Below are 26,934 nucleotides of genomic sequence, written 5' to 3' on the forward strand. Positions count from 1 at the left end.
CTTGTGGCCAGAGGCGCAGGGGCCCTGCACGGGAAGGCAGAGCCCGGGGGAGCCTGCGCTGAGCCCATTGCAGAGGCCCCACGCTCCAGCCTGATTTACAGGATTGCTTTGCATGCACAACCTCCCCAGCGCTGAAAAGCGCCGCGTAACCCGTGCCCTGGGGCAAGCATGGGCACCGCAAAGGGATGTAGTAGAAAAACTAAACGTTTATTTTTTTTTAATAAAATACATCCTTACAAAATAACCATTTTTCTCCCATGCTGAGGGACTGGGCATGGTTCCTGCTAGCTCTCCTTCCCTCCCCCTCTCCTCGCTTTGCAGCTGTCCAAGGGGGCCACTGGGGAAGGAGAGGCAGCGATGCCCTCCCCAGGGGCTTCAGGGTGCAGGGTGCCCCGGCACGGCCCCGGCACACCAGGCAGGGCACAGCAGGAGCCCTTAGGAAGTGCCTGCAAAGGTGGCAGACCCCGGTGCCCTGCAGCAGGGCTGGTGGAGGGCCCCAAGTGTGCCTTAGTGGCTCCCTGATGCCCAACACGAGTTTAACCCACCCGCAGCATCGCAGCGTGTCCCACCGGAGGTGGAGCACCCAGCTGGCCGGACCCTGCCCTGGCTGCAGGGTGCCCACGTTCCCATGAGCCGGTGTCGGACACTGCTTCTGCTGGCCTTGGGGCTGGTGCAGGCTGGTGACAGGGGATGACAACCGTGTTTTAGGAGAGGAGGAGGAAGAGGGTGCAGGTTTGTTGGTCAGTGTGGATTCTGCCAAGAGAGAGAGGTGCACAGTGATTTCTGGTGTCTTGCCCCCCACTGCCCCTCTTCAAGCAATGCTGCCGTCAAAGATGCGATGTCAGTCCCACATCCTGCACCCAAGTGCGGCCCTGCGCACATGCCTGCCCTGGGAAACGCTGACCCCAGGTTAGATATTACAGCCCACAGCTCAGATCTCCTCCATGCCTCTGTGGAGCCCTGCTGCCTTCCTGGGGGCCTTGGGATAGCCCTGAGACCCATAGCCCTCGCCCCTGCCGGCCGTATGCTAGCGGGGCTGGGGAAACACCACTCACCTCTCACTGTGTGTTGTCCAGCTCCTTTTCCTTCTTATGCAACTTCGACTGGGGATTAAATGAGACAAAATGATGATTCTTTTACAGACCTGCCCCTTTCTAATGCCAGGGAAAAATGCGGTTGAACAGCAGCTTCTAACCCCCTATGTATAAACGTAATTTCAAATGAATTTGAGGGGAGCTGTTTTCATGTCCTATGAAAGGCCACAAAACATGCCATGGTCATGGTGATGTTCTCAGAAAGCAGAAAAGGGGACATTTTCCAGTTTGTTAAAGCACTGGTCCATCTGTGCTTCCCTTAAAGCAATGCAACTGTTAACAGATACTGGAATATCTGGGGATAAAGGGAGGGAATAAAGCTATTAATAGTGAGTCACACAGAAGATCTCTGTAATTTTGGAGAGGAGATTCATGGATCCCAATCTCTGACAGTCCCAAGGGCTCAGGATTCCCACTAGCTCAGGAAGGCGCTTGGTTGCTCCTCAATATATTGTATAAATGTTGTTTCTGTTACAGCATCGTCACCCATGCACACATCCACACTTGCACCCGCAAGAGCCTCTGCAGGGGAGGGACACGCTAGTTACAACCTAGGGCCTCTGCCCTAGAGCCTCTGCAGGGGAGGGATTACTTACAGGTTCCGGTTCCGCATATTTGAATTTCTTCTGCTTGTAATAGTCCCGTCCTTGGAGAAAATGCAACAGGAGCAGGTCGCAGAGGACAGAGGCCTTAAATCAAAGTGCAGTTAGGGTTGGGGCTGCCCTCCCAGCTCACCTGTGCCACCTTGTACTTCCAGCTTGTTCCAGTTTGCCCCGCAAATTAGGGTCCCTTCTGCTTCAACCCACAATGTGGCAGCTGATAAGACCGTACAGCCCCTGAATGTCCATTTAGGACAGAAGTGAAGTGTGCTGGGCTCAACACTGGGCAATTTAAGTCAACAGAAGTTAAGTGCTTCCACTTTAGGTATATGCAGAGCACAACACCCTTTGGGTCATGCCAAAGTCTTTAATGACCATAACCAAATAGGATATTGGTTTTCTGTCATGCATGAATACTGCCCATCACCTCCGACATCCCCTCAGTACCAGCTCTAACTTGAAACTATCAAGATACCAAGACATGGCCCTGCCACGAAAGCCTGCTTCCCCTCACTCGGCAGGGCAGTGGCTCCTGCTAGCAGAATTCACATCAGCCGGTGGGCAGCAGGAATCTATTTTCCTGAGCCAGTGAGGCAGAAGAGCACCTCCTTTCCTCCTTTTGCCCATCCCCTGTTGTCTGAGTGGGAACCAGTATGTCACTGCTGCTCAGGGACACTTCCCCAGGGATGTCACAGGCAAGGAGAATAATTTGAGTCTCCATATGGAGGCCGGAAATATCTGAACTTACCACTCCAAAAATACCAATCCCGGAGCCGATTGTGGTCATGGTTGGGATGATGTCAAATTTGCCTGCCTGAATAAAATCAGAGAAAACAAGTGATATGTTACAACCACTCCAGGAAAAAAAAAAAAAAGGTGCCATAGCTATAGGTGGAGCTCAGCTAAGAGCCTTGCAGCAACCCAAACCACAACCACAGCACAGAGCGAAACAGGAGCTGAGTAAGAGCTGGTTTGAAGCTCATTGGTCAAAAAGAAAAATATGGTAGGTTTGTTTTAGGCTGACACAAATTGAAATTACTTTGCTTCCTGTATTTTTAATGAAAAAAAAAAAGGAAAGTATACCCTTTAAATATTCCCAGTGGGAACACAACAAGGAAAGCCTTCTCTCCCAGTGGGAAAAAAAAGACAAAATAGAAAAATGCAAATGTTCAGCTTTTGGAAATATTAGTGAAAGGTTTTGACTTTCCACAGTTCCCTCCCAACCCATGGTGACCTTTTTTGGGACAAAACCACTGACCCAAGGAAACCATTCGCATTGGTTTTCCTGGCCCCATGAGACCCCGGTGCTGTGTTACAGAGCTGGTACCTGCCTGAGGACATGGCACTGCCATCCTGGGGAGCCAGGGGCGAACCCAGCGCCTGGCCACCCTTACCTTGCCATTCACCAAAATGTCGAACCGGATCCCAAACACCTTGTACAGCGTCCTCTTGTCTGTCCCGTTTTCTTTGTAGTATTTGGCATATCTGTCCAATTGGATGGTGAGCATTAATGGCCTGCCAGGGTGTCCAACAGTCCCCTGCAACCCAATGGCATCGGGACCGTGGTGGGAGCAGGACAGGGGTCTGGGGATGCACCGTCACGAACCTGGCCCTGACCCTCTCCTTAATCCCCCAGAAGGAGCTGGGCTGTTGGCACCTCTCCCCTCTGTGTCTCAGTTTCCCTGCCTGCAGGTTGGAGCTAAAGCTCCTGCTTGTGCTGATACTTGGTGACCCCAGGTGCTACGTGACAGCAGATATTAGCGCAGCACTACTGGCAGCTTCACACAGAGCAGCAGTCAGAGCAGCAGCTCATGCCTAAATGTCATCCTGTGGCTGAATGCTTCGAAGTGTGGGAACATGTGAGATGACCTTGCACCATCTCCAGTCTCTCTCAAGGGGCTTCCTAAGAGCTCAGCTGAGCAGGAGAGTCTGCAGGGGTGAGGACATGTACAGGAAAAGGCAACGGGGTAATTTTGAGGCCGAGGGATGGGCTATCACTTTCCTCATGCCATTTTAAAGAGAGCACTGCTGTCTGGCACTGCAAAGGTAGTGAGTATTTCGGAGAACAGTCCCTGATCTTCCACCATCCCTTGAATGCTGTGGGATCCTGAAATATGTCACCTCTGAATTCTTCCTGGAGAGTTAACAGGGGTTTCCTTACCTGAAGTTGAAGCCTGGTGAAACATTACTGTCATCATTGTAAAGGCCGTGGAACTGGTAAATGGGTTTGCAGTACCGGACGGGCCAGTCAAGGTCACAGTTCCAGTCTATGGTGATGCCCACCACTCCACCCTGCAGCCGAGAGAGGAGTCATGAGGTTGCCCCACTTGGCCCAACCTCCTTGGACCTAGCTTGCATGGAGAAACTCCTTCTCTCCTCATATGTGGTCTTTCTCGATGCTAAAAGGTGCCCTGGCTCTCCAGGGTACATGGACCCCACTGCTGTCTCAGACCTCCTGGGCAGCCTCGGCTTCGTGCCCTATACATCACCCTATGCGGAGGCACTTGCTTCTGCCCTAAATGCTGGATACACAATTAAATTCATGCCCTCTTGTTCCTGGTCAGCATCCCGTGCCCAAGGCATGGTCATGAGAAACAGTGCCCACTGCAGATCCCCCATGGTCCTAGTGGCACAGCCTTTTCTTCCCTGATTTCACCTGTAAGATTTGCCTGCCCTGTGGCTTAACCCTGCCATCAAACCGTTAACGTCACAGGGAAAATGAAAGGCAATTTAACAAGGTCATAGAGGAGAGTGAAATGAACCCATTAAAATCAGAAGAAAACCTCCTCTAAGAGGTTTTCTGCTAGGAAATGAAGCAGTCCCTCCTGAGCTCGGTCCAGGTTGTAACTAGCTGTGCCCCAGAAGCTCATCTTTTCGCACGTTTAATATATGCAAGCCTCTGATTTTATTCAATGCCTGGCAAAGTCAGCTTAAGGCTCTGCAGTGCAGAAATAGCAGATACTCTTGCATACCACCCTGAGAAGCGTTGGGCAAAGCTGCATTTCCGAGCCTGGGGGGAGGCTGCAGTTTGCATTGTGCGATGACCAGTATTTGACCACCCAGCCGAGGCTCCCGAGCTCAGTTGGCTGGGATTTGGCCACGAACTCTAGTAATTTATTGCACAAATTAAAACAAACTGACCCCTGGATTTATTGCCAGTAGGTCAAATCTTGTCAATCTTACAGGGGACTTTCCAAGAAAGGCTTAAATATTAGGTCATGCCCAAGGAGATTCATAATCTTTAAGAGCTAATTCTGACACTGCCTCGCAAGTCCTTGAGAAAACAGATCCCTCGCGCCTCAACAGCTCGGGGACGATTGCTCTCTTGGTGTGCCCCTCCCCGTGTCAGCAAGAAACATCATTTGAAATTGAAGTACCTTAACAGCCAGGAAGGTAAAATTCTGACCCGATTCCTTCACTATGTATCCCAGGTCAAACACGGGGCATAAGGAATCGGTGACTTTGTGATAGGTGCATTTCTTCAGGTACTGTTTGGTAACGCTCTCAACCAAGTTGCGCCTTTGAAGGAAAAGAGAGCGAGAAAGAGTCTGAATAACCCAATAATTTGGGTGGCAAAGGACCTCTGGAAGTCCCTGGTCCAACCCATTGCTCAAAGTCAGGTAACTTCAAAGCTCAGGGCTTCGTCCTCCTCCCCCACGTGCTCAGCAGACCCCGCGCATGGAGAGTGGGCCCTTTCCTCCAGCCCTGCCTGGTTTCTCCCACCCCATCAGCGACTCGCGTCCCCTGAACCTCCTGTTGCAGAGGAAGCCTCTCTGCTGTTTTCTCTGCTGCAAATGGTCTCCACCTCTGCTTTGGGGTTGCTGCTTTGCCTGCTGCCCAAACCCATTTCTTCAGCGCGCGTCTGCCTGTCCTCACCTCTTCTAGCAACCCCCTCTCTCGTTCCTCAGCTTTGCAAACCCTCCCGTGGCCTCCACCATCCCTCCCAGCTGCCTATCCCATTCGCACGTCAGCTCATCCATGGGTTCTGCCAGGCGATGCTCCACGCACCAACAGTTTTCATCTGGGACAGCTGATGGATAGCGTATCCCACAGCTTTTACATTTAGCTGGATTTTGCCATCTCTTCCAGAAAGGGTGAAAAGGGAAGGACAATGTCTTGCCTTCCACCCTGCCCTGCTCTTTTGCCTAAAAATAGTCTTTCTGTGAAGCCTCCCTGACCCAAAGGGTTTTGTAAGCCTTGTGCCTTGCTCAACCCTGTCCCATCATTTATGCTCAGCAGTTAATTAGCAGCAGTGATCAAAGGCAGGAAGTTTCCCCGTGACACCAGCAGGCTCCAGCTCAGCGCCTGCCATGGCAGCCAGCCCGGCCGCCTTCACCTCCCAGGACCTGCTGTCCCTCATCGCGTCCCCCCTCCTGCCTGCCCTCGCTCAGCTTGCTGACTCTCCTCGCTGCTGGTGGGGATCCCCTCTCCCAGCCACCTCTCGGGGTGCAGCTCGAGGCCAGTTTGACTTTGTCAAACGTGCTGGCTGCCAGGGCATTTAACCTTGGCTGCAGCGCAGGGACGTGATCGGCTTAGAGAGAGGAATCCGCCATCTTCAGCACAAATAGCTTCCGTTAATTTGTTCCAAATCAGATATATAATCAGTGTCATCACAAATCCTCTTACGTGTGTGCCTTCAGCCGGCGGCACCGTTTCCAGCGCTGCCTGGAAGGGGCCGACCCTACAACCCGCTGCAGAAGCAGGTGGGAACCACGACAGTAAGAGGGGCCTCTGCTCATTTTTGGGCAGCAAGCTCATCCTGGCTGCTCACACCCCACTGAGGCATTTAGTATTTTACTGCTATCTTCGGGGAGGAAAAGGGAGAAGAAAAATGAAGAATCAGAGAAACTGTACTTTAATGTGCATCATATCAGGGTAACTCAGGGGACATTAATTCCAGAAACCTTCTTTGCTGTAACCACAGCTACCAGCTGAGGTGGGACAGATCTGGGAGGGAAATGTCTCCGTTCCTATCAGCTAATCTGGTGATCGGTGCGGCAGTTAGAGTAGACCTGGGCTTGCTGGTGAGGGACAGCATCTTCTGTATCAAGCATCCAGCTACACCCATGGATTCCCCTTAGGGACACAGCTGGGTGAACCGAGCAGAAGCTGCTCCCCCAAACCTCCTCTCACCTGGACACCTTGAACCTGGGGAAGGTGATGCTGTTCTTGATGAACAAGGTGAACTTCTCTGCTTCTGACAACAGGGCAGGGCTGAAAAACACAAGTGTTGGCATGTGCCCACCGCTCAGCTCTCCGGCCTCTAGAGAAGGCCCCATTTGGTGGAGATTCATCCAAACTGGGACAAGCAGGACCCAGCAAAACTGGTGATCTCATCCCTACCCTTTCTAAGTGAAAGATCCCAACATGGTTCAGAAAAGCCCCAAGGAAGGAGGAAAGTGCTTGTTAGGGGACAGAGATGGAGTTAGGTGCTGGGATTTCAGTTAAGAAACCCCAAAAGCACAGTGAGGTGGCTGGAAGAGAGCTCAAGGGCCCTGGGTGCTTCCCTGGGCCCCTCGGCAGACCCACGGCTGTCCCTGCGGCCCCCCCGTGAGGAGTGCAGGCAAGGAGGAACAGGACTTTGCATCTGCCAGGAGGTGCTTCACAGTGGCCCTTGGAGGCTGGAGGTGGAGAACATCTCATGGGCAGAGCACAACTTTGCTCTGAAGGCAAACAGGATAGACGGGAGCTGCTGATCCATGCACAGAACACCCAGCAGAGATGGGGTGAGCCACCAGCGAGGTGGGGAGCAAACCATGCCAGGAGAGGCACAAACCCCCTGGGCACACCAGGCAGCATGTACAGCCATGGAGTCTGCATCGACCCAGGCTGTCCTGGCAGCAACCCGCAGAGCCCCGGCTTGCCCTGCCCTACAGCGAGTGCTGCTGGTGCAGCTGGGGTGGGACTGGGATGGAAAAGGGGGCACTGACATCATTGCTTACTTGGGAATATGGTCATCAACTTCAACGGGGCACCAGCCAAAGATCTCGCAGGTCTTCACAGAGCTGTTGAAATGCACACACTTGCCCGTCATGAGCCCTGTGGGGAAGAGAGACGGCTGCTCACACCCCTATATACTGGGAAATCCCAGCTTCACACTGGGATGGATAGGATCTGGTTGGAGCTTCAGCCCTGCCGCAGACATCCAAGGCACAAAATAATCAGGGCTTTTGTGCCGCTTTATGAAAAGGGCAATTAATTGTGGCCTCTCAGCTCAGGGCAGTGGTTTGTCTTGCACTATTGTACAGGGAAGCAACTGGGCATTTTTCTTGCTAAAATACACCTCAGAAAATGCCTAGCTGTTAGAAAGATACAGTTTGGGGGAAATGTTTTAGTGTTGATTAACCTTTTGTTGGGAGAGCTTTTTACAGCTCAGATCTCTTTTGGAAGAGGAAAGCAGGACTAGCCCAGGTGGGACCCTCACCCGCGCTGCCGGATGCTTTTCCCAAACCCCCTCAGCTGGTGCTCCAAAGGAGGTCCCCCAGCCAGACACCCCAGCCCTGCGGCTTCGCCGTGTCTCACCAGAAACGCCGGTGCCAGAGCCTCAGGGCCCCGCGCCGTACCTTGTCCCTGGCGGCTGTATTTCCCTTTGCTGCAGTCGCTGTCCCGCGAGCAGAGCCCGGCGTCCGGCAGCTGTTTGGAGAAAGCAGGCAGCCGCCTCTCAGCATCACACCCCACGGTTTCGGTCCCCTGTCCCTCCTGCCTCACCACACAGCGTTTTCCCCGGGGGAAATGCCACTCGGCTGCAGCGGGAGCCTCGTCCGTACACCGCTTCCCAGCCAAGGATGTCCAGATTAAGCAGGAAAAAGGGGGGATTTCTTTTTTTAACTCCAGGCAGATGCTTTTATTCAAGCCTCGAGCCTGCTCTGCTTGATCATCTCAAAGGGAAGAAAACTTAAATGGATGCTGGCTGTTTTTCAGCCTTCACATAGTACTCGCAAGTCAGGAACAATAACATGGGGCCAGGCTCAGGCTCTCACCAAACTTCTCAAGGTCAGGAAAACTCCTTCCCCAGTGCCACCACACAACCCCCCTAAATTACAGAAGCTGAGACCGCTGAAGGAAGCCAGTGCGTTTACCTCTGGGCAGGTTCCTTGTTTCTGTCCAGGGGTGACAATGAAGTTGGTCATCACCACGAACGAGCTGTCCCCCTGAGGAGACACAGCCAACGAGCTCACAGCTGGCACAGCGTTTTCTGATGGAGTCTTTGCAAGGAGCCTCTCCCTGGGGCAAGGGGTAGGGCACCCAAACCACCGGGGCATGTCCAGGCAGGCGGCATCTTTCTCCCTAACTTTGGGTCCTCCGCCCTCCGCCACCACAGCTCGGGAAGCTGGTGGTGGCCCTGGGGACCTGCAATGCCACCAGCCCCAGGGACAGTAGAGGACCCCCCTTGCTGCCCGAGATGCTCGTCTGGAGGCACCGGAGGAGCCTTGAGCCTTTTGGAGGCAGCCTCAAACATGCCCCATCAACCACGGTGGGTCCCAAGCACCCAATGCTCCCCAGGGGTGATATGTGGGCAGAGGTTTGTGGCAGGAGCAACCTCCTTTCCACCACAGGGACACCATGTCATAGTTAGCCCCACGGAAAGCCTACGCTGAGGAATCCCTCTGCACCCCAGTGCGTGGGTAAAAGCAGCGGTCGAGACAAAAGCAACACCCCCAAACCCACCCACCCACCCTGCCTTCTTACCTGGGGTGGGAAAACATAATCCACCACGTCCCAGATGTGAGGGCCCATGACGCTCTCGTTGGTCAGCGTAAGGCCTTTCATCTTCACCGAGACCGAGCTGACGATGCTGTCCTGAGACTGGTAGCCCTTCTCGTAGAGGAAGACCCACCTGGATGGGGAAAGGTGGTGGGATGAGCATGGCCGCTGGCACTCATCCACAGGAGCCCCAAGTCCCAGCACACTGCTATGGACTGGGGCTTCTTCTACCAAGTCTCTCCTGGGTGTTTATTTGCCAAATTTCCTCCAGCTGGATGAGGGACATGTTGCTGAGCTCTCTCTCCCTTTGCCCCAGGCATGCAGTAGCTGCAGGACCTGACTTCTACAGTGGGATGATTTATTTTGGGGACTGGGACACATTTTGTGGTTGAGGCTATGTGAAGGCAGGTGGAGCAGGGTGGCCATCGGCCATCTGGGATTAAAGCCTATGGAGAGTTTGCAGCTTGCTGGGCTTGGCGACCCACCTGGACCCTCCTGATCCACTTCATAGGCCCTGTCCAAAAATCAGTGCCTTCAGGGCTAAGACAGGAGTCAGTCTGGACATGGCTCATGTCCAGGGCCACCGTTCCCCATACAGCAAAGGGAACCAGGGAGCCATGGCCCTGGCTGCAAGAGGGCTGCAGCAGCAGGGTTGGGGACACTGCTGTGGCCGACGTGGGGCTCTCCCTGCGTTTCCCAGCCCATCGCGCAGCCATTAGGTCCGGCTCCTGACACTATTTAACCTATGGCATAAACAAGCTGCCGCTGGATTAACTCTGGCTCAGGGAGACTATAAACATGGGTGAGCAACCATTTCGGGTAGCGCTCCCAGCAGCGCGGAGCACTCCTGGCACTAAAAAAGGAGTGATCTGGTTTTTGTCCCCGCCGCCGTGGGCACTGGTCCCGCTGGCTGCAACAGAGGCAGCGGGTTGCCCATGGGACAGCCCATGATGCCGGCCCGGCATGTCAGCCCATCCTCAGGCACCTAACTGGTAGGCATGGGGGAAAATGGGGGAACCCCAAGTGCTGCCCAGAGGTCTGCCCTACGGGTGCTGGACCTTACGGGGACCTCTTGGGGATGGTGCTTTTTGGCTTGCAGCCCCGTTGGCATCCTGGGACAGGGGGCGAGGGAACCTCAGGCATGGCATCTGTCCCAACACCTGGGGATGGGAGCACAAATTCAGCACTGCTGCCACCTCAGCTGGGACCCCCAGCTCCAACCTCCTCCTCCTCCTCCAAGGCAGATGACCATGCTGGGTTATACTGGTTACAGTGGGCATCTTCCCCACTGCCCTCGGGGCTGCAGGAGGCTGTGAGCTGGGTGGCACCATGGCAGAGCGTTTCCCTAAATCTGCCTCCAGGGCAGCCTCTGCCGCTGCCACCCCGTCCCTCCCTGGAGGAGGTGACTGCAGGCACACAGGGCTGGGCACCCCACTGCAATACAGCCTCCCCATGGCAGGGCAGAATGCGGCCTCACCCTGCCGCTGAGCCACGGTCACGGCAAGCAAGGCGTCATTTCCCCTTCATGCTGTAAATGCCGCATCGAGCCCTGCCCAGGTAGTAAAAGTCCCCTGGTATTACTCCCCGATGTGGCAGAGTCACCAAGCCCTCTTCCCTCGCCAGCCCCATCCTGCAGCTCAGCCCGCAGCCTCCTTGCACGTGAGATTTTCAGGAAATGAAAGCCAGAAAGCCATGTCCAGCCGGGGAGCGCCTGGCATCGCCTGGCCAGCAGCGATACCGCCTTCTTGCAGCACATCAGCAGAAAGAAGAGCTGCTCCCCAAGGGTAACGCTGGGTATCTCGGCAGGGTCAGCCCCACGTCCCTCCTCTGCACTGATGGCACTACCACACATCCCTCCAGCGCAGCCACACATCCCCACAAGCATCCCGCGCCTGCTGCCAAGGGGGACCAAAGCTGGGGTAATTGTAAATAAATAAATATCTGCCTTCCAAACTTGCTTTCAAAGAAGAGAAAATCTCAAGCATCGTGGCTCAGTGCAGGCAGGGAACCGGAGGCAGTGCTGCAGGCAGCGAGGGGATGCCGATGGCCGGTGGGGCTACGGGCAGCCGCGCTCACTCACGGGCAGCCCCTTGCTAATGGAGCCTGACCCCACCCAGACAGCAAAAATGCAGGAATTACAGCAACTTCATGCCAGCCTCCTCCGCTCTGCTGTCCCCCCCAAGCTGGTTCTCCTTCTGCTCCCTCCTGGCTGCCTGTCCCGTTTTAGCTGGGTTGCTTAAGCCGCGTTTCCTTAGGGAGCCCCACTCTGAGCAACCGCCTCTGCCAGTTCCCCATCCGCAGGGGCGGCTGCCCCCGGCCGCGTTTGCTGGAGCCCGGGGGTTTCATGGGCTCAGCACTTAGGACAGCCAGCGCTGCTCCCAGTAACACCAGTCTGGGCCAGTGAAAAACCCTTTGCAATGGAGCGTCCTTGAGACCTTGGCTCGGCAGCAGTTTGGGATGAGGATTACCCTTGCGAGCCGAAGTGCTGGTGAGCAGGGTGGGAGCGATGCGGGGTCCCACGATTGACCCCCTGGGAAGCTTTTGCCCCTTTCCAGGGGATCTGTGCTAAAAGCCAGGATGGGCACCGCTGCTCCCCACAGCTACTTGCTTGCACTGAGCCCTGGGAGCTACTGCCTCTCGTTTGGGCTGCGCTAGGCACCCTGCGCCCCCCAAAATACCCATTTTTTTCCAATTCATGGCCAGACACCCCCTCACCCTGCAGACCTCCTGCTGTGGAGCCCTTCCAATGGAAGGCATGCCAGTCTCTCTCGAGGGCCGAGCCCACAGCAGCCATGGGGGCACAGCAAAGATTTTTATCAACCATTGCATCCCATAGCACAGCACATCGTCCCACACCGAGAGGACAGGGACCGAATCACTGTGGCAGGAGCAGCAGTCCCAGGGCACCCAAGGACACGCATCCTCGCACGGCTCTGAGCCCGCCTGCTCCACTCGCTGCCTTTTTAAAGCAGTTGCTCTTGCACGGCGGCTGCTCTCAGAGCTGTCTCCTACAAGCAAAGCAAACCAGGGATTTGGAGCGAGGCTCCGTCCCGGCCCCAGCCGCGGGGCTGGCCCTGCCTCCCCAGCGGGGCGGTGGACGAGGAGATTTACGGTCCTGTCTCGAGCCGCTTGGGCCTCACAAATCACTGTGCTGGCCCCAGATGCCTCTTCGTTAACATAAATGAAAATAAAAATAACAACAGATTCTCAGGCCACCGTCCAGCATCTCGAGTGGGATTTGGATGTGGCTGAGCGAGGAGACGGGGCCCTGGCGTGCGGAGCAGGGCTGGGCAGGGATGAGCCTCCAGCCCGCACACGCAGCCACTTCTGGGGAGGACACGGGGACCGGGCGGCTGTCTGGAAGACCCATGGTGGGACACTGGGCAGCACGGGAGTGGCCACGGCTGGGGGCATTCAATGTCATCGGCAATAAACCCCCCCGCATCGGGATATACGAGCCCCTTCATCTCCGTTGCTTTTTAACCCGGTGGCAAAGCATTAATTTGGGGGAAAGCAAGCACCAGGGAGCCTTACCCGATGATGTATGCCAGGACGATGAGCTGGATCAGCCGGAAGGTCAGTCCTACCTTCTTGTTCCTCACCAGCACCATCCTGGGGGTGTCATACTCGAAGAGGAAGGAGGACACCTTCTCCATGCACTTCTGCCCCATGGCTGCACCAGGGCTGTGCCGCAGCCTCTGCCAGCCCTGCTGCTCGCCGTGCCGTGGGCTGGGCCGTGCCTGCCACTGCTCGTGCAACTCCTCTGTTTGCAGAGAGGAGGGGAAAAAAAAAAAAAAAAAAGAATAAATAATAAAAACGCTATCGGCGTTGCTCTGCGCACATCTGGGCTGTCGGGTTTCCTCCTCTGCGTGGGGATGGGGTTTCCTCTTCCTATAAGCTCTGGGCTGGGAGCAACCAGTGCCCTACATGGTCCGGGGGTGGGACGGGGTGCGGGAGGGTGCAGGGCCACCCTGCTGCTGAGCCTACGTGCCACCGGGACAGAGCCGCCCGCCCACGGCGGATGCACCCTCGCCCGGGCAGGGGCCCTCCCTGGGGACGAAGGGGCTGCGGGCAGGGCTCAGGGTGAGCAGGGACCACGAGGCATCCCTGGGGGCAACGTCGGGATGGAGGAGATGGTGGGGGTCCCGGCAGAGGGTTTTAGGATCTGGGGTTGGGGTATCATCTTTCCTGCCCCAGCAGCCATCTCAGCCGGTGGGTGTCCCATCCTTGTCCCTAACCCACGTCCTGCTCTGTCCCCCAAAGGCTGCCCCAGGAAAAGGTTCGGGAAGGGGGAGGGTGGGGGCACAGAAACCCCAGCCCAGCAATTTGGAGCTGACCCGCAGGCAGCTGGGTGCCCGTCTTGGCCCCCTCCCCTGGTGAGGCCACCCAGCTGGGGCTTGGCTGGTTCCCAGCGCTCGCACAGGGCCGGGCCGGGCACATTTCGAAGCATTTTCAGCATTTCCAGCATTTCCTGAAAGGCACGGCCATGAGCGGGGCCGGGCGGGTGAGCCTGGGTCACAGCGAGGGATGCTCGGCAGGGTGGTGCGGGCACCGCTTTAAGTGAATATCACTGAGAAGGGGCTGGATTTGTACACGCCGGACTGAAATCTGGGACCCAGCATGGTTGCAGTGGGAAGCTTTGGGGGGGGATTGGCTCATTGCTGGGGAAAGCGCAGAGGCTGTGAAGAGGGGACCCCGTACCCACACCGCATCCCACCGGGCAGCCTCAAGGGCACGGCCCCAAGGGAGTGAGCTCTTTGCTGGGGAGCACTGGGGCTGTGGCGGGTTGTTTCTGGGGAAAACAGAGGAAGATTCCCCCAAAAAGCCCAGAGCCCGGCAGCTTCAGCGCTCCCTGCGAGGACAGGCGCCGTCCCACGAGCCCCGGTTCACCCACTGCCTGCCGTGACCTCGGAGGAGTTGCCGGCTGCCTGTGGCCACTGAGGCTGGGACAAGGTCCCTCTCTGCAGGAAGAAATGTTTTTGGAAATATGGACAAGTTTAACCTGATGGGATAAATCTTCCCTTTCCGGAACGTTTCTTTTAACATCATCACCTTTCATCTTCAATTACCCGTCATTTGGCATCACGTTGACCTATCGACTCAATATTTTATAGACCTGACAACTGTGAAATGAGTGGAACGAATCGATTACCTTCGCTGGGCAATAGGGAGCATGGGGGGAAAAAGCAGATGAGACATTTATCCGAATCTTTTGGGCGTACCATGAACCTTGGGAATCAAAATGAGATGATCCCACGTTACAAGTGACGTGACGCCATCCCAATGCCCCAGTCCTGAGCGACGTGGAAAGCTGTCAGACGGGGAGCCAAAAGCAAATATGAAATGCTGATGCTAATCATATAAGATTGAAGGCTGATACTGCTATTGAGCGGAGCAGACAAACCTTATAAGCTTAGATATCTGCCAGGAGAGAAGCAAATAACTTACTGTATGAAACGAGGCCTTTTAGGGAAGGCTGCTCCCCCTTGCCAAAGCCATGGGGATAATGAAAATAGGACAGCTAAATTTAACAGCAAAATGACTTGTAAAAGAGTCACTTCTAACCTTCTCTCTGGTACTTGGAGTCAATAAAATGGTTATAGCATGGATTTAGCTAAAATACTTTCCATTGGGAGATAATATGCATCTCCCATTTTAGTATCTCTTGGAGCCACGTTGCAGCTGGTGAGTGGGGCTGGACCCCGTGGATGCGGCCGGGGTGATGCGGGGAGGGGGGGACCCCGACATGGGAGCACCCATGGGGCCTGGGTCTCCTCCTGCCGGGTCCGGGCTACCAGCACGGGCACCCTCTTGGCCATGACGTCTAAATGTTTGAAAAACAAATCATAGCCTAAACCCACCGTCATAGCTCACACCTCTCCCGTGCCCGCGCCATCCCTGGGTTTACCATTCTTTAAATTACTTTATAACAGGGAATTTAATAGGTTCGGGCTGGCATTGCTAAGCTACCTGGCCCCACAACAGCGATGTGGGTGTGCGAGCGGTGCCAGCTGGCTGGCGTGCCCGGCTGCCTGCCGGGGCCGCATCCTGCACACCCCTGTTTGCGGTGATGCTTTGCCCGGTAGTAACCTGCATGAGCTGCTAACACACCTCCCCGCCTCTGCCAGGTGGTTATCGCGGGGAAGCGCTCTGCTTGGGCTGTTAAAATGTTCAATTACCTGCCCAGGCAGGGCGGTCGCCTGCCGGGAGGTGTTGAGTTCACGGGGCTGTGAGGCTTTCTGCTGCGGCTCAGGTGCTGGGCTGTCCTGATGTGAGGTCAGAGCTTGCTTTCTGTTTGCGATAATCTGCTGTGATAATAAATATGTTACTGTAATGCCTAAATGAAAAATACAAATAAAAAAAGGATTAGTGGAAAGAAGGTTTTAGAAGCGTACTGTGGAAGGTGCAGCCCAGAGGGGTGCCCACGACCCGCTGCACGGACGCTTGCACAGCAGCTGTGACCTTGGGGATTTATTTTGGGTTCCTGCAGACACGAACTTGTATGATGCTGGTGATACGCTCACAGTCATTTCCTCTGAACAGCTTTTGCATCTCTCGTCCGCTTTCAGGCAGAGCAGGCGGGAGGCCCCGGGGGTGCTCTGCCTGGGGGATGACGTGCAAAGACTGCAGTTGCTGCTGGAGGAGCCCTGGCAGCTTGAGCTCGGCTGCAGCGGGTCCTGGGCACCGAGGCCGGGTCTGCCCCGGGCACAGAAGGTGCTGAGCTGGGCTTGACCCCAGCAGCATGCAAACGTGGGACCAGGTGGGGTGGGAGCGGGACAACGTGGGGACACAGAGGGCAAAACTAGTTAGAGATAAGGAAAATGAACCTATCTAGCTCCACTGCCCACGGGAGGTGAAAATGGAAGTAGCAACAGCCAATGAGGCACTAAAGCCCCTGGGTTAGTGCTCGGGGTTGCAAAGCCCCAGGACCAGAGTGCCCAAACGCTCTCCTGGGCCAGCCAGCATTACCCAGTCCCCAGCACTGGGCTTGGCCTCATCCAGCATCTCCTTCAGCTCCAGCTGGGTCGGCTGCCGAGGGCATCGAGGGCTGGTGACCCACCAAGGGCGTCCCTGGAAGTGCTGCCGTGGGCTTAGCACAGGACTCCGTCCATGGCTGCAAAAGCAGCTCCTTCCCCCTGCCTATTAAACACACTCGACCTCTGCTTGGGGCTGTCGAGAAAAAAATGCAAAAAATGGCATTTTTAAGGGAGACGTTTGGAAATGTGAGTTCATCCTTGCTCCAAGCTGGGACACGGACCCAGAGGATGGAGGAGCTGGGGCATAAAGCGGGGGGGGGGGTGGGTGGTTTGAAAGTCTCTGCACGGGGCTTGAGCCTACCTGCACCCAGGAAAGCAAAGCTGTGATAGGCATAAAAGCTACCAGGTCTTTCCAGGCTCTCAGACATTGCTTTTCCAAAAACTTCTTGGGGGGGGGCGGGGAGGGGAAATAGATGAAGCTCATTACACAATCCAGACTCACGCTTGGCAGCTTCCAGCATGGAGCTCTGATTTTCAGCACAAAAATGTGCAGCACGCTGCAAATCTGGGGATGGGGAGGAATAACACAATGGCAAGTAGATTTCAAATATGACGGTGGGTGAAAAGGGAACCTGTGGTGGTCGAGGTCGCCAGAAGGAGCCCCCGCAAGTTGGTGGCTCTTCCCAGAAATTTTGGCTGCCACAGACCCCCTTGCCCCCACCGGCCAGAGGAGATGCTCACACCACCCCGCTGGCCATGGTGGGGGGGGGGTGTGGAAAAAAATTGGCAGATGAGAGCAAGCAAGGTCCTATGAAACAGCATGTTCAGTTTTCTTTCCAATTTTAACTTGTCCTTGACCTCTCTTCGCTCCTTCCCAGCAGGGCTGGCTCCGCTCCGTGCCCATCCCGCGCTGCGACGCCCTGGCACAGACAGATGTTTTTGGTGGTACTCACCCCACAGAAGCGGCGTTTCCATCCCTGGTTGCTGCGGCAACACGTCTCCCTGGAAATACCTCGCGGTGGTGTAGCCAACGCCAAAGCAAACGCATGAACCCGAGATGCTGGGGGTACCGAAGGGCGTCAGCGGCCCCTATTCCCATCCCCTATCCCCTGCACACCCCTATCCCCCGCACACCCCGTGGGGCAGGGAACGCTTGCCATGGGGTACAGGGACCCTTGGGCGGTTTTTTGGGGGGGTAACACCTGTTTTCTGAATCATGCCTCTGAAAGACGTGCATAGCCCCAGTGGTGATGGTCCCCAGCGGTCCAGGGACCCATGCAACACCAGGTGGGGAATTTGGGGGAGTTTGCCCTCACCGCTACGTGCTGAGACAGCGCTGCATCCTCAGGAGCGGCTGGTACAGGGGACCGACTCGAGGGTCACCTCCAGCCACAGCAGCGGTGGCCCTCACGCGCCGACGCTGGAGATGAGGTCTGCATTTGGAAAGAGAAGGCCAAGCAATGGCCCCTTCCAAAAACCAGCGTTGCCTGGGTGTCCCACGTCCCTCTTTGTAACCCCCTTTGGGTTACAAAGGTTTTGGGTTACCCTGTGCAGCACCTTTCTCCTGCTCGTAGCGTTGGGAAGGGGCACATGGGGCCGTATCCCAGCAAAAACGCGCCATGGGCACATCTTACCATAAACCAGCTTTGCTCCATAACATGACCCACAGCTGCAGCAGGATTTTCCGCTCAAAACATGAGCGTGGGCAGAGCTCCGGGCGATGTGGAGATGGAAACGCATGGCCCCGAGGCCCTGTGCCACCCCCAGAGGAGGCCAAGTTATTTAATTATTATTTATTTAATAATTATTTCTTGCGGAGGTCATTGCAGGGCTTATTTAAGCCTCCTCTCTCAGCTGGGGGAGATAAGGTGAGGTCTATTCTGGATACAGTCAAAATTAGCACTGTTATTTGTATTCTTGTGCCCCGAGAGCAAATTAGCTGGTACTTTAAAAAATTCCCAACAGTCATATCATGCCAGTCCTTTCATTTCGCCTTTGTTGTCCCATGCCAGAGACAAGCTCAGCTCCATTTCTAGTTTGGCTGCTCTGAAAACCCACAAGAAATCCTGATCTGGTGAGCACAGCTCCTTTTACGGCTGAAGAATGCCCTCAGGCACTCCCGTACAGCTCCATGGGCTCCCAAATGTCCCCCAAATCGGCCACAAACAGGGTAAGAAAAGCAAAAAAAAATTAATAAAACAACAACCAAAAAAACCCCAACAAAAAACCCCCAGAGTCATCCAGTAAAATTGCTTTTATTTCTGTAATTTCATAAGTATAAAACAAATCAGCCCAATATTGTGTGAACAGAGTGGATCGTATGGATGTGACCACGAGGAGCCTTCCCACGTCTTCACGACACACCTGGCTATTTACAGTTGGACAAAGGACACGATTTAGGAAGCAGTAATTTAGTGGAAAAATATCTCTCATATAATAAAATAGGAAACCTTGTTTCTTTCAATTCTACCCCTCAAATAACACCCTCCCACCCCCCCACCCCCCAAGATATAATGATTTACCTTTCGCTATGAAGCACAAACTCAGAGATTTCTAGATTTGGTTGTTCGGGCATCTCATATAAAAAAAAAAATCAGCATATTCCCAAATAGATTGAAGCCACTGAGGGCACCCGCCGGCAGCGCAGCGGTCACCCTCCTCTTGGTCCCAAGCACCTGGATCGACCCAGCAGCATCCCCAGCTCGGACACCAGCCGGCGGTGCCCATGTCCCCATCGCTGCAGGTGCACACAGATTTAGGATCATTTAATGCCCCACTCACACCGAAAGCTGAATGGCACCAAGAGGACAGGTCCAGGGAGCACAATTTACCCTCTGTGTCCCCTTCCTCACTGCAGCCCTGCAAACCCTAACCCAAACTGTGCCAGGCGAGCTCTGCACGGGGTGAAGCCCTTCTCCTTCGTCCCAAAAACTGGATCCCCCGGGCGGTCTTCCCAGGGGGGGAATCACAATAAGTCTTAGGAGTTGGTACTGGGGACTCCCGTGGGTTTGAGTTTCGGGAGCGATACGATGCCAAGGTCCTCGTGAACATCTCCCACCAACCGGGACAGCGTTAGCCTGAGCCCCTGCACAACGGCTGTTTGATGAGTTTTGGCGGAGCAGGACCCTGACTGGGAAGCAGCACTATCAACCTGACGTACAAAAGAGAGACCAAAAATTGCTGCTGAGTTTTCCTATTGCTCCTCTGGCTACCTCTGCCATCCATACGTGAGCAGAGACTCCAGTTCAATCCCAGATTTGATGCTCCTACAGAAACGAAGTCCCGCAGCCCCTCCAGTGAAGCCTGTCCCTCCTACTCCTGACCTCCAGCGCCTGGTGGTACCATCCAGCCTTGGCTGAGCTGAGCATTAGAAACACATGTACGACGTCTTCACAGTGCCAAAGTCTCAAACACACAAATCAAAAACCTCATTCCCGACCCTGAGCCGTACGGTGGCCACGTGACCGAAATAAAACACAGGATGCAGTACTGCTTCGCTCTGAAGAGCACCTCTCCTTTCCCTTTTCCAGCATGCCTCCCGACGGGATCGCACATCGCAGGGGGAAGAGCTCATCCAGCAACCGGCCACAACGACACCGTGTCCCAAAACAGCACAACGGACTTGTCACAGCTGCTGCCCAAAGCTGCCCCCCCGGGTGCTCGCTCCAGGGACGCGGGACCCTCGCCTCCCGCCTTGGCGCCTGGCCCCTGAGAAAGGAGTATAAAGTGCTCGTGGACAGCCCCGCGCTGCCATCCCAGCGCGTCCTCCTCCGGGCATCTGGCATCGCTGCTTCCCTGTGCGGGGGAGCGCCTGTCACAGCAGCCCACGGATGGAAAGACCTAAGTTTTACTTTAAAACTTTGAATATGCCAGGCAGCACCATCAATATAAAACTAAAAAGGAAATAAGTCCTAAACTCTGTTGCCAAAAAAGCAAGGATCCCAGAGGCTTTGCCCCTAAGCTGCCTTGTTTAACAAGCTCTCGGGCAAAACAGCCACCCAGTGTCCCTCTCCCTTGTATTGCACACCGTTGGATGCCTCGGTGAGACACAAGACCCGATCCCAAAGCGATGGTCTCGGCTCCGGGATCTCCAAGTTTGCACAAGAACGTGCTCCAGCCTGTAAAAGCGCCCAGCACGCCGCTGGTGGCATACACGCAATAAATAACTACTCCGCGATTTATCCTGACCCTTCACCAAAGCATAAAGGAAAAATAATTAGATCTACGGGTATTTTTCTACTTCGTTAAAATATTTGCACTATAAGCCTCTGTAATCAAAAAGCATGGAGTGAAACCTGTATTCCAAGTAATTAAAGGATGGGGGGAAAGAGAGAGACGTGGTCAAGCGTTCAGAAGGGGAAATGGGGATGTGTCAAAACGGTCCCTCCTAGCAAGGGGGATGCCTGCTCCAGGTAGCCTGAGTGCAGGTTTCCTGCACTATTTTCTAGGTAGATCTAGAGGCTTACAATAAAAAAAAGCAAATGCAATTTTCTGCTGCTGGAAAGAACAAGCCTTTGGCTGGAACACGGCTCTGGCTTCTTGCCCGTGATGGCTTGGGTTTTGGTAACGCGCAATTGCAACCCACCGACTGCACAAACAGACCGACATTGCCCGGGCTCGCGGCAGCGTGGCATCTCCATCACCGATAAAATAACAGCAACTTGGCATCTCTATCAACAATAAAATAACCAACTCGGCATCTCTTCACAGAGCCTTTCTGTTAGGGGGTTCAGAAGGATGCCTGGTACAACCACCCCCAGCTCTCCGGCGTCAGGTGAGACTAAGCAAAAATTACCAGCAGGAATTTAATAGCGAGTTAAAATTTCATGATTTCATCTCTGCTCTGAAACAGAGCTCTGCTTTTTTTTTTTTTTTTCCCTTTTATGTCTCCTTACATTAGAGACTCCCATCCATTATTCAGTACTCATTAGTGGGACCTTTCCACAAGAAACTCCTCCGCACACATACATATTTGGGTAAAATCAATAACCCTACACCAGACCTTAACAGTAAAATTAATAATCCTACACCAGACCTTAAGCCCAGGGAAACCAGTTTAACTCAGGTGGTGCAATTTGGAGTGGATGGAGCAAGCAGGTCTCCACAGGCGTGATGGACCAAGGCCACCATGCCCTAGGGAGATGCCATCGGGCAGCTAAAAGCCCCGCTGGACCCTCCGAACTGGGTTGGGATGCTCTGAATCGGGTCCAGCCTCTCCCAAACTGGTTTTTGGCCTCAGGGAAACAGAGAAGCAATTTCCTCTGAAGTCACTCAGCTGGTACTGGATTAAATTCCCGCTGGTTCTTTCCCTGCACAGAGTGCTGGAGATGATCTGTATTAAAACAAGGTGAAATCCACCCTTTTGGGGAAGGGCAAATCACACGTCTACAGCGTGAGTCTTACTGAAGCCTTAGTTTGAAGGCTTAAGCAGTACCTGGGTCATGCCCTGGTCCTCTGCGCCAGGGTGAGTCTCATCCACGGTGAAAATCTTTAAAGAGGAATCGGTTGCCCCATGGGATCACCAATTAAATCCATTAGATGTAACACATTTGAAAAATAAAACTTCTTCAAGACAAAGTATAATAATATTAAAAAAAATCAGCAACAATCTTCTAACCACAGAGTATCTATAAAGATCTTTTTAAAGAGCTCCATATTAAAATTCCTTGAATACATTATATATTAAATACAGTAACAACATTTCATGCAAGGTTTTCTGTACAATTAAATCAGCTCAGTAGTATAACAATTCTGTACATTCCCATTGGTCTGGGGGCTCTGCTCATCTTCAATGCTGGTGATGGAGAAAAGAAAGGAAGGATGGTATTTGGCACCTACTGCACAGAGGAAGAGTAGCTCTTGCCCAGCTGAGAGAGAAACAGAAAAGCACGGGAAGCTTTTAAGAGGCAAAAAATAAAAGAAAAAACCCAACAGCAAAGGAGCAAAATGCTATCCAAAACCCTGGCTCTAGGGCTGTTGCTGGAATTTAAGAGAAAGGCAAGAGATAGGGTCTGGCTAACTAAATATCATCAGGACGGGTCATAGGGGAACATGAGGAAAACAGGAGGGAGGATTTGGAGAGCTGGAGAAGAAATCACCCGCTATCAGCTCCTCAGCTGAGGCAGCTCAATGGAGAAAGATCAATTTACTGGATCCCAAAATCCACCCCTGATCCACAAACTCTCGCTGCAGCCTCGTCACTCCTGCTGCAGAAAAATCCCAAGAGGATAAAATAAAGTTGGTGCCTTGTAAAAAGGGATGCCACAACAAACACCGCTCACGGAGAAGGACTACGTTATGTACAAGAATACATTCATTCCCGTCTCGAAGGCAGATCACCGGTGTCAAGGATGCTCTGTGCAAGACAGCGATGTCCTCCAAGGCAGAGGACACGAACTTGTGGACATGGTCCTAAGGACTTGAGCTCTACTCCTGCTAGGGAAATAGTTAAAAATCAACTGAGTACAGAAAGCGTGACCAGGAGTGAGCGGTAGACATGAGGAATGCAAAGTCGGTCATCCCCATGCTTTGCTTTAAATGGTTGTCCCTACGAGGAAGATGGCTACAGCTTAAATAGTGCAGATGGGATCTAACAAGACGTCGGACAGAGGAGAACAGACAAGACTACTTCGCACTTTGGTGTCGGATGAGCCTGAGAAGGTGCAGGGCTTTCCACAACACAGGCATCAAACAGGACAGTGTAATAAATAGGGAGAACTTCACCTTCCACCGCACGCACCCGGCCTCGACGTATTAACACACGTCCGCGAGGTCCACACCACCAGTGGTCACACCTTGAAGCTATTTTCAGCTGCTGCAGCCTGCAGGCACGGCGGCTCCCGGAGCAGAGCGCAGTAGCCGCAGCGATGTGCCCACCAACACCGCAGACATCATCGAGGGCTGGCGGCCCCGACCCACGGCGCCCTCGCCTCCCTCCCCTGCCCTCGCCCACCACCAAGCCTCGCCCGGCCCCGCGAGCTGCCCTTGCGCATCCAGCCCCGCTGGGGGATGCAGCCTCCCGCCCGCGCTCAGCGTATTGCCTCAAATCCCGACTCCCCCGCCTTGATCTCCCGTGAAGGACACCTTGCCTGAGCTCAACCCATCAGGGTGAAAACTGGAAAGAGGGTCTCAAATTTTGCAGGAACAAATCACCAAAGAGCGACATTACGACGACCCAGGTCCACACAGCTCCATCCCCAAACCCTATGCCAGCTGTCCAGTAATTGCACTCTTATGTACAGGAAAAAGGAAGCTACGAAACAAAACAAAATCAGTATTTTTCTTTTCGACGATTCACCCGCATTTGTCTGATAGTCGGACACATGCATGTCCTGCTGGCTTCTAGCGATGGTCACGCATGCAAGACTTCAGTCCGAGTTACAAGTTAGGGATCTTTTAGTTAGGAGCGTTTCCTTCGTGTCATTCATTTCTTGTCCTCTTCTCCTGAAACAAAGGGAAAAAGAGAAGAAAACGTATTGGGGAAGGTTCAAAAGCAAACCAGCTCCCTGTTTTTGTCATCAAGACAGGTTGCTCCTGGGTTGAGCCCAGAAGGGACCTGGGATCCCGTCTGCACAGAGCCGGCCCGACTGCAGCCACGGCAGCTCAGGCTGCACGAGGAGGAGGATGCCGGTCCCCGGACGAGGAAGGGCTCAGCACGCTCAGCTGGCAGGAGGTAGGAAAAGGGATGAGTCGGAGCCGCGCAGGCAGGAAGAGCAGGAAGGCGAGCAGGCAGGGATCCCTCGTTACCGCTCCCAAGGAGAGCAGCAGGGAGCACCCAGGGAAAGCAATGGTGCAGGGAGGAGGAAGCTCGCTGCACCCCACCGCCCATCCCAAAGCCCCGTCCCTGCCACAGCCAGATGGATGGATATTGCTCCATGAGCTGACACCACTTACACATTCTATATATACCTTTACATCCACATATACCTCCAGAACAACTAGCAAGGACCAATCTACCCATTGCAGGCGCTGTCCCAGCCCCAGGGCTGCCCTCCTCCCTTCTCCCCACCCTACTGATGGATGGAGTCGGACGTGGAAGGTAACGGGCAACACGCGGCCGGAAGGAAAATTACGGTGTTCAGCCTGAACTCGGTGTGAGCAGCCTTGAAATCTCTGCCAGAGCTCGACTCACACCAACTAGATCCCCAATTTTCAAGGAGTCAACAGCAGCGTCCCCGGGCCCCCCGAGGCAGCAGCTGCTCTTCAGCCCGGGGCTGGGAGAGACCCCGCTGGCAGCTCCGCCTGCCCAGAACAGGACTTTTTCTAAAAAAAAAAAAAAACCAAACAAAAAAAACCCCCCACAAGGCAGGACTTTCTGAGAAGAGTTAGAAAAATCACTTATCATGAATCTTTCAACCCTATTTCTCTCTTTCATCGCTGCACACATCACCAAACGCATCTCGCAGAGGACTGCTGTTCCTGTGCTCTTGATAAATAGGGGTCCTGCCTGGGGTTACCAGCGAGGCTCAGCGCCTGCGCTGCCAACCCTGGTGCCGACAAGCTTCCAGGGGAATTAATAAATAACAGAGGAGAGAGAGAGAGAGAGAGGAAGAAAAAACGTTTTCGCAACTTCTGCCAAAATTTCTTTCCAGCACTGGCTGGAGAGCCCGGCCCTCGTGTCCCGAGATAAAACCGATTGCTGCAACGGCAGCATCCCTCTGGGTGACCTCCGCGCCGCAGGCTTCGGAGCAAAGCAGGGATGCTGGGTGACCACGCTGTATTATATCTCATTGCAACGATCAAAAATTCATCTCCTCCGCGTTGCAGGGGTGTCTCTTCAGCAGCTCCGGCCGCTAAGCAGTCCCCGCGGGTAACGCGACGGCGGTTATTTGCCAGCCACGGCGCTTCCCCTAAAAGCTTCGCCCTGTGGTTGTGCCAAGAGGGGGGCAGCTGTGCTGCACGGCGGGCAGGGACAGGAAGGGGACAGGGCTGCAGCGCCGACAGCGAGCGTTTAACCACAGCAGATGTTCTCCAAAATGCTACTGTCAGGCCTCTAAGTAAGCCCCCCGGCACAGAGCGAGTCGGGTGTTTCTATGAGAACCGCAGCCGGCCGAGGGTCCGGTGCCCGCTGCGCTTTAATAGGATGCAGGTCCCTACGTGCCAGTGTCGGGCTCTCCTCTCCGCGCAGCGGGGACAGGAGCAGGGGGAACGCGGGGATCTCTCTGCAGGAATGCTGGGGCGGTCACGATCCACCTGGATCCTGCCTCACGCCAAGTTTCTCAGGGTTGTCACAGCCCTTCAACTCTTGCAAACCTGCAACCGAACAACGCGACCGCATCTCCTACAAGATCTGCTCCCCACCAGGACAGCTGAGGCTTTTTGGGAGGTTTTTCCTTATTGCTTTTGACTTTCCTCTTAACGGGTTCCTGTAAAAGGTGATGCTGGAGGGATGCAGGCTCCAGCCGCCAGCCCGGATCACTCCCTCTGCCGACGGAAACGCTGCGGCCCTCGTAGTTCTGAAAATCGCACGTCTCCCCCATTGCACCGGGGCACCCCGAGCTTCAGCCGAGACCCCGGACCCCAGGAGAAAACCAAAAGGGAAATCCTCCTCCCATCCCTTTGCAATACCAGGGCAGCAGCACCGAGAGCTTCCCTCTGCTCTTCCATTGCTAAAGAAGCACGGCACATGCACACACATCAAAAAAAAAACGGGGGGGGCGGGGGGGGGGGGGGGAAGCAAGGCAGCAGAGCTGTAGAACCCCGTCTGGAGAGATTCCGGCACCAAAAGGTGCGGTGCCGCTCTCCTTCAGAGCATCCCACAGCTCAAGCAAACGACTTGGCCCGTGGGGACGCATTCCTCCCCCGGCGCCAGCGCCCAGCCAAGGTAGCTCCGCGCAGAGATTACCCTACAAGGGCAGCCACGGCCGCGGGCGCTCGCTCCCGGCTCTCTGGCACGCCAGGGAGAGGGAGGCCTGCCTCCTCCACGGGGAACGCGGGCGGCTGAGCAGCCCCTCTGCTCCCGGGGGGGCTTCGGGGGCTGCCTTCGCCCCCAGGTGTGGGCGCGCGGGGGAGACGAGGGCGAGCAGCTTCCTTTTCGCGGAGTGCCGGAGGGTTTTTGTGATGGGACACGGAGATTTTGGTCCCTGCAGATTTGGGGCTGTCTCGGAGGGATGCGGAGCCCCGGCCGGCCCTAGCAGGGAGCGCGACGCAGTTGTCACTGCGCAGCCACCTCTGCCAGCTGCTCTCCTGTGGGAGGACGTTAAAGCATAAAGCTGACACCGACTTTGCAGATAAGAGGCCAAATCTGCCTTGGCGGTGGAGATGCTCACCCAAGGGTGCAATCTCACCTGCACACCGGCTGCGGTGGCAGGAGGCTGCAGAGCGTGGTACCCAGGGAGCGGACGGGTACCCGGAGCAGACAGGTACCCAGCGGCGTGGCCACCGCGTTGCAGCTCCTGCAAAACGGCCCAGGGGCTGCCGTCCTCACCGCGCATAAGGACAAACGGCTGCATAAATGCTAATCTGCCACAAAACACGCCAAAACAACTCTTGCGCACCAAAACTTTTGATTTTCAGTGAGGCTGCTGCTGCGTAGCTGTGTTGCAGAAAGCACTCGCTTCT

General features: G+C 54.7%; 2 protein-coding genes across 4 annotated transcripts in view; both read right to left on the minus strand.

The window, feature by feature from the left end:
* Positions 1-325: 325 nt before the first annotated feature.
* P2RX1 (purinergic receptor P2X 1) lies at positions 326-15,656 on the minus strand. The gene is made up of 14 exons (XM_075517855.1): positions 15,577-15,656; positions 12,932-13,160; positions 9,383-9,530; positions 8,773-8,844; positions 8,257-8,326; positions 7,636-7,732; positions 6,827-6,907; positions 5,071-5,212; positions 3,855-3,985; positions 3,088-3,178; positions 2,442-2,507; positions 1,691-1,783; positions 1,056-1,103; positions 326-753 (listed from the first exon to the last, which is right to left on the minus strand). The coding sequence occupies exons 2-13, from the start codon at positions 13,066-13,068 to the stop codon at positions 1,059-1,061; spliced, it is 1,173 nt and encodes a 390-aa protein (XP_075373970.1). The 5' UTR covers positions 13,069-13,160; positions 15,577-15,656; the 3' UTR covers positions 326-753; positions 1,056-1,058.
* A 3,227-nt stretch (positions 15,657-18,883) lies between these two features.
* ATP2A3 (ATPase sarcoplasmic/endoplasmic reticulum Ca2+ transporting 3) overlaps positions 18,884-26,934 on the minus strand; it is a 59,999-nt gene continuing 51,948 nt past the window's right edge. For all 3 annotated transcript variants that reach the window (XM_075517978.1, XM_075517976.1, XM_075517977.1), the window contains one exon: positions 18,884-23,817. In XM_075517978.1, the coding sequence (XP_075374093.1) occupies positions 23,798-23,817 (20 nt within the window). In that variant the 3' untranslated portion in view covers positions 18,884-23,797. The remainder of the gene's footprint in view (positions 23,818-26,934) is intronic.

The sequence above is a fragment of the Mycteria americana genome, chromosome 15, assembly GCF_035582795.1.
Source record: "Mycteria americana isolate JAX WOST 10 ecotype Jacksonville Zoo and Gardens chromosome 15, USCA_MyAme_1.0, whole genome shotgun sequence".
In the NCBI taxonomy this organism is placed as follows: Eukaryota; Metazoa; Chordata; class Aves; order Ciconiiformes; family Ciconiidae; genus Mycteria; species Mycteria americana.

What these genes read in the sequence shown, in the direction of transcription:
- P2RX1 (XM_075517855.1), bottom strand. Translation starts at nt 13,068, where the DNA reads ATGGGGCAGAAGTGCATGGAGAAGGTGTCCTCCTTCCTCTTCGAGTAT. An exon ending in AACAAGGAACCTGCCCAGAG is followed by an intron (nt 8,327 to 8,772) that starts GTAAACGCACTG and finishes TTCTCCAAACAG; the next exon opens with CTGCCGGACGCCGGGCTCTG. An exon ending in ATACAGCCGCCAGGGACAAG is followed by an intron (nt 7,733 to 8,256) that starts GTACGGCGCGGG and finishes TCTTCCCCACAG; the next exon opens with GGCTCATGACGGGCAAGTGT.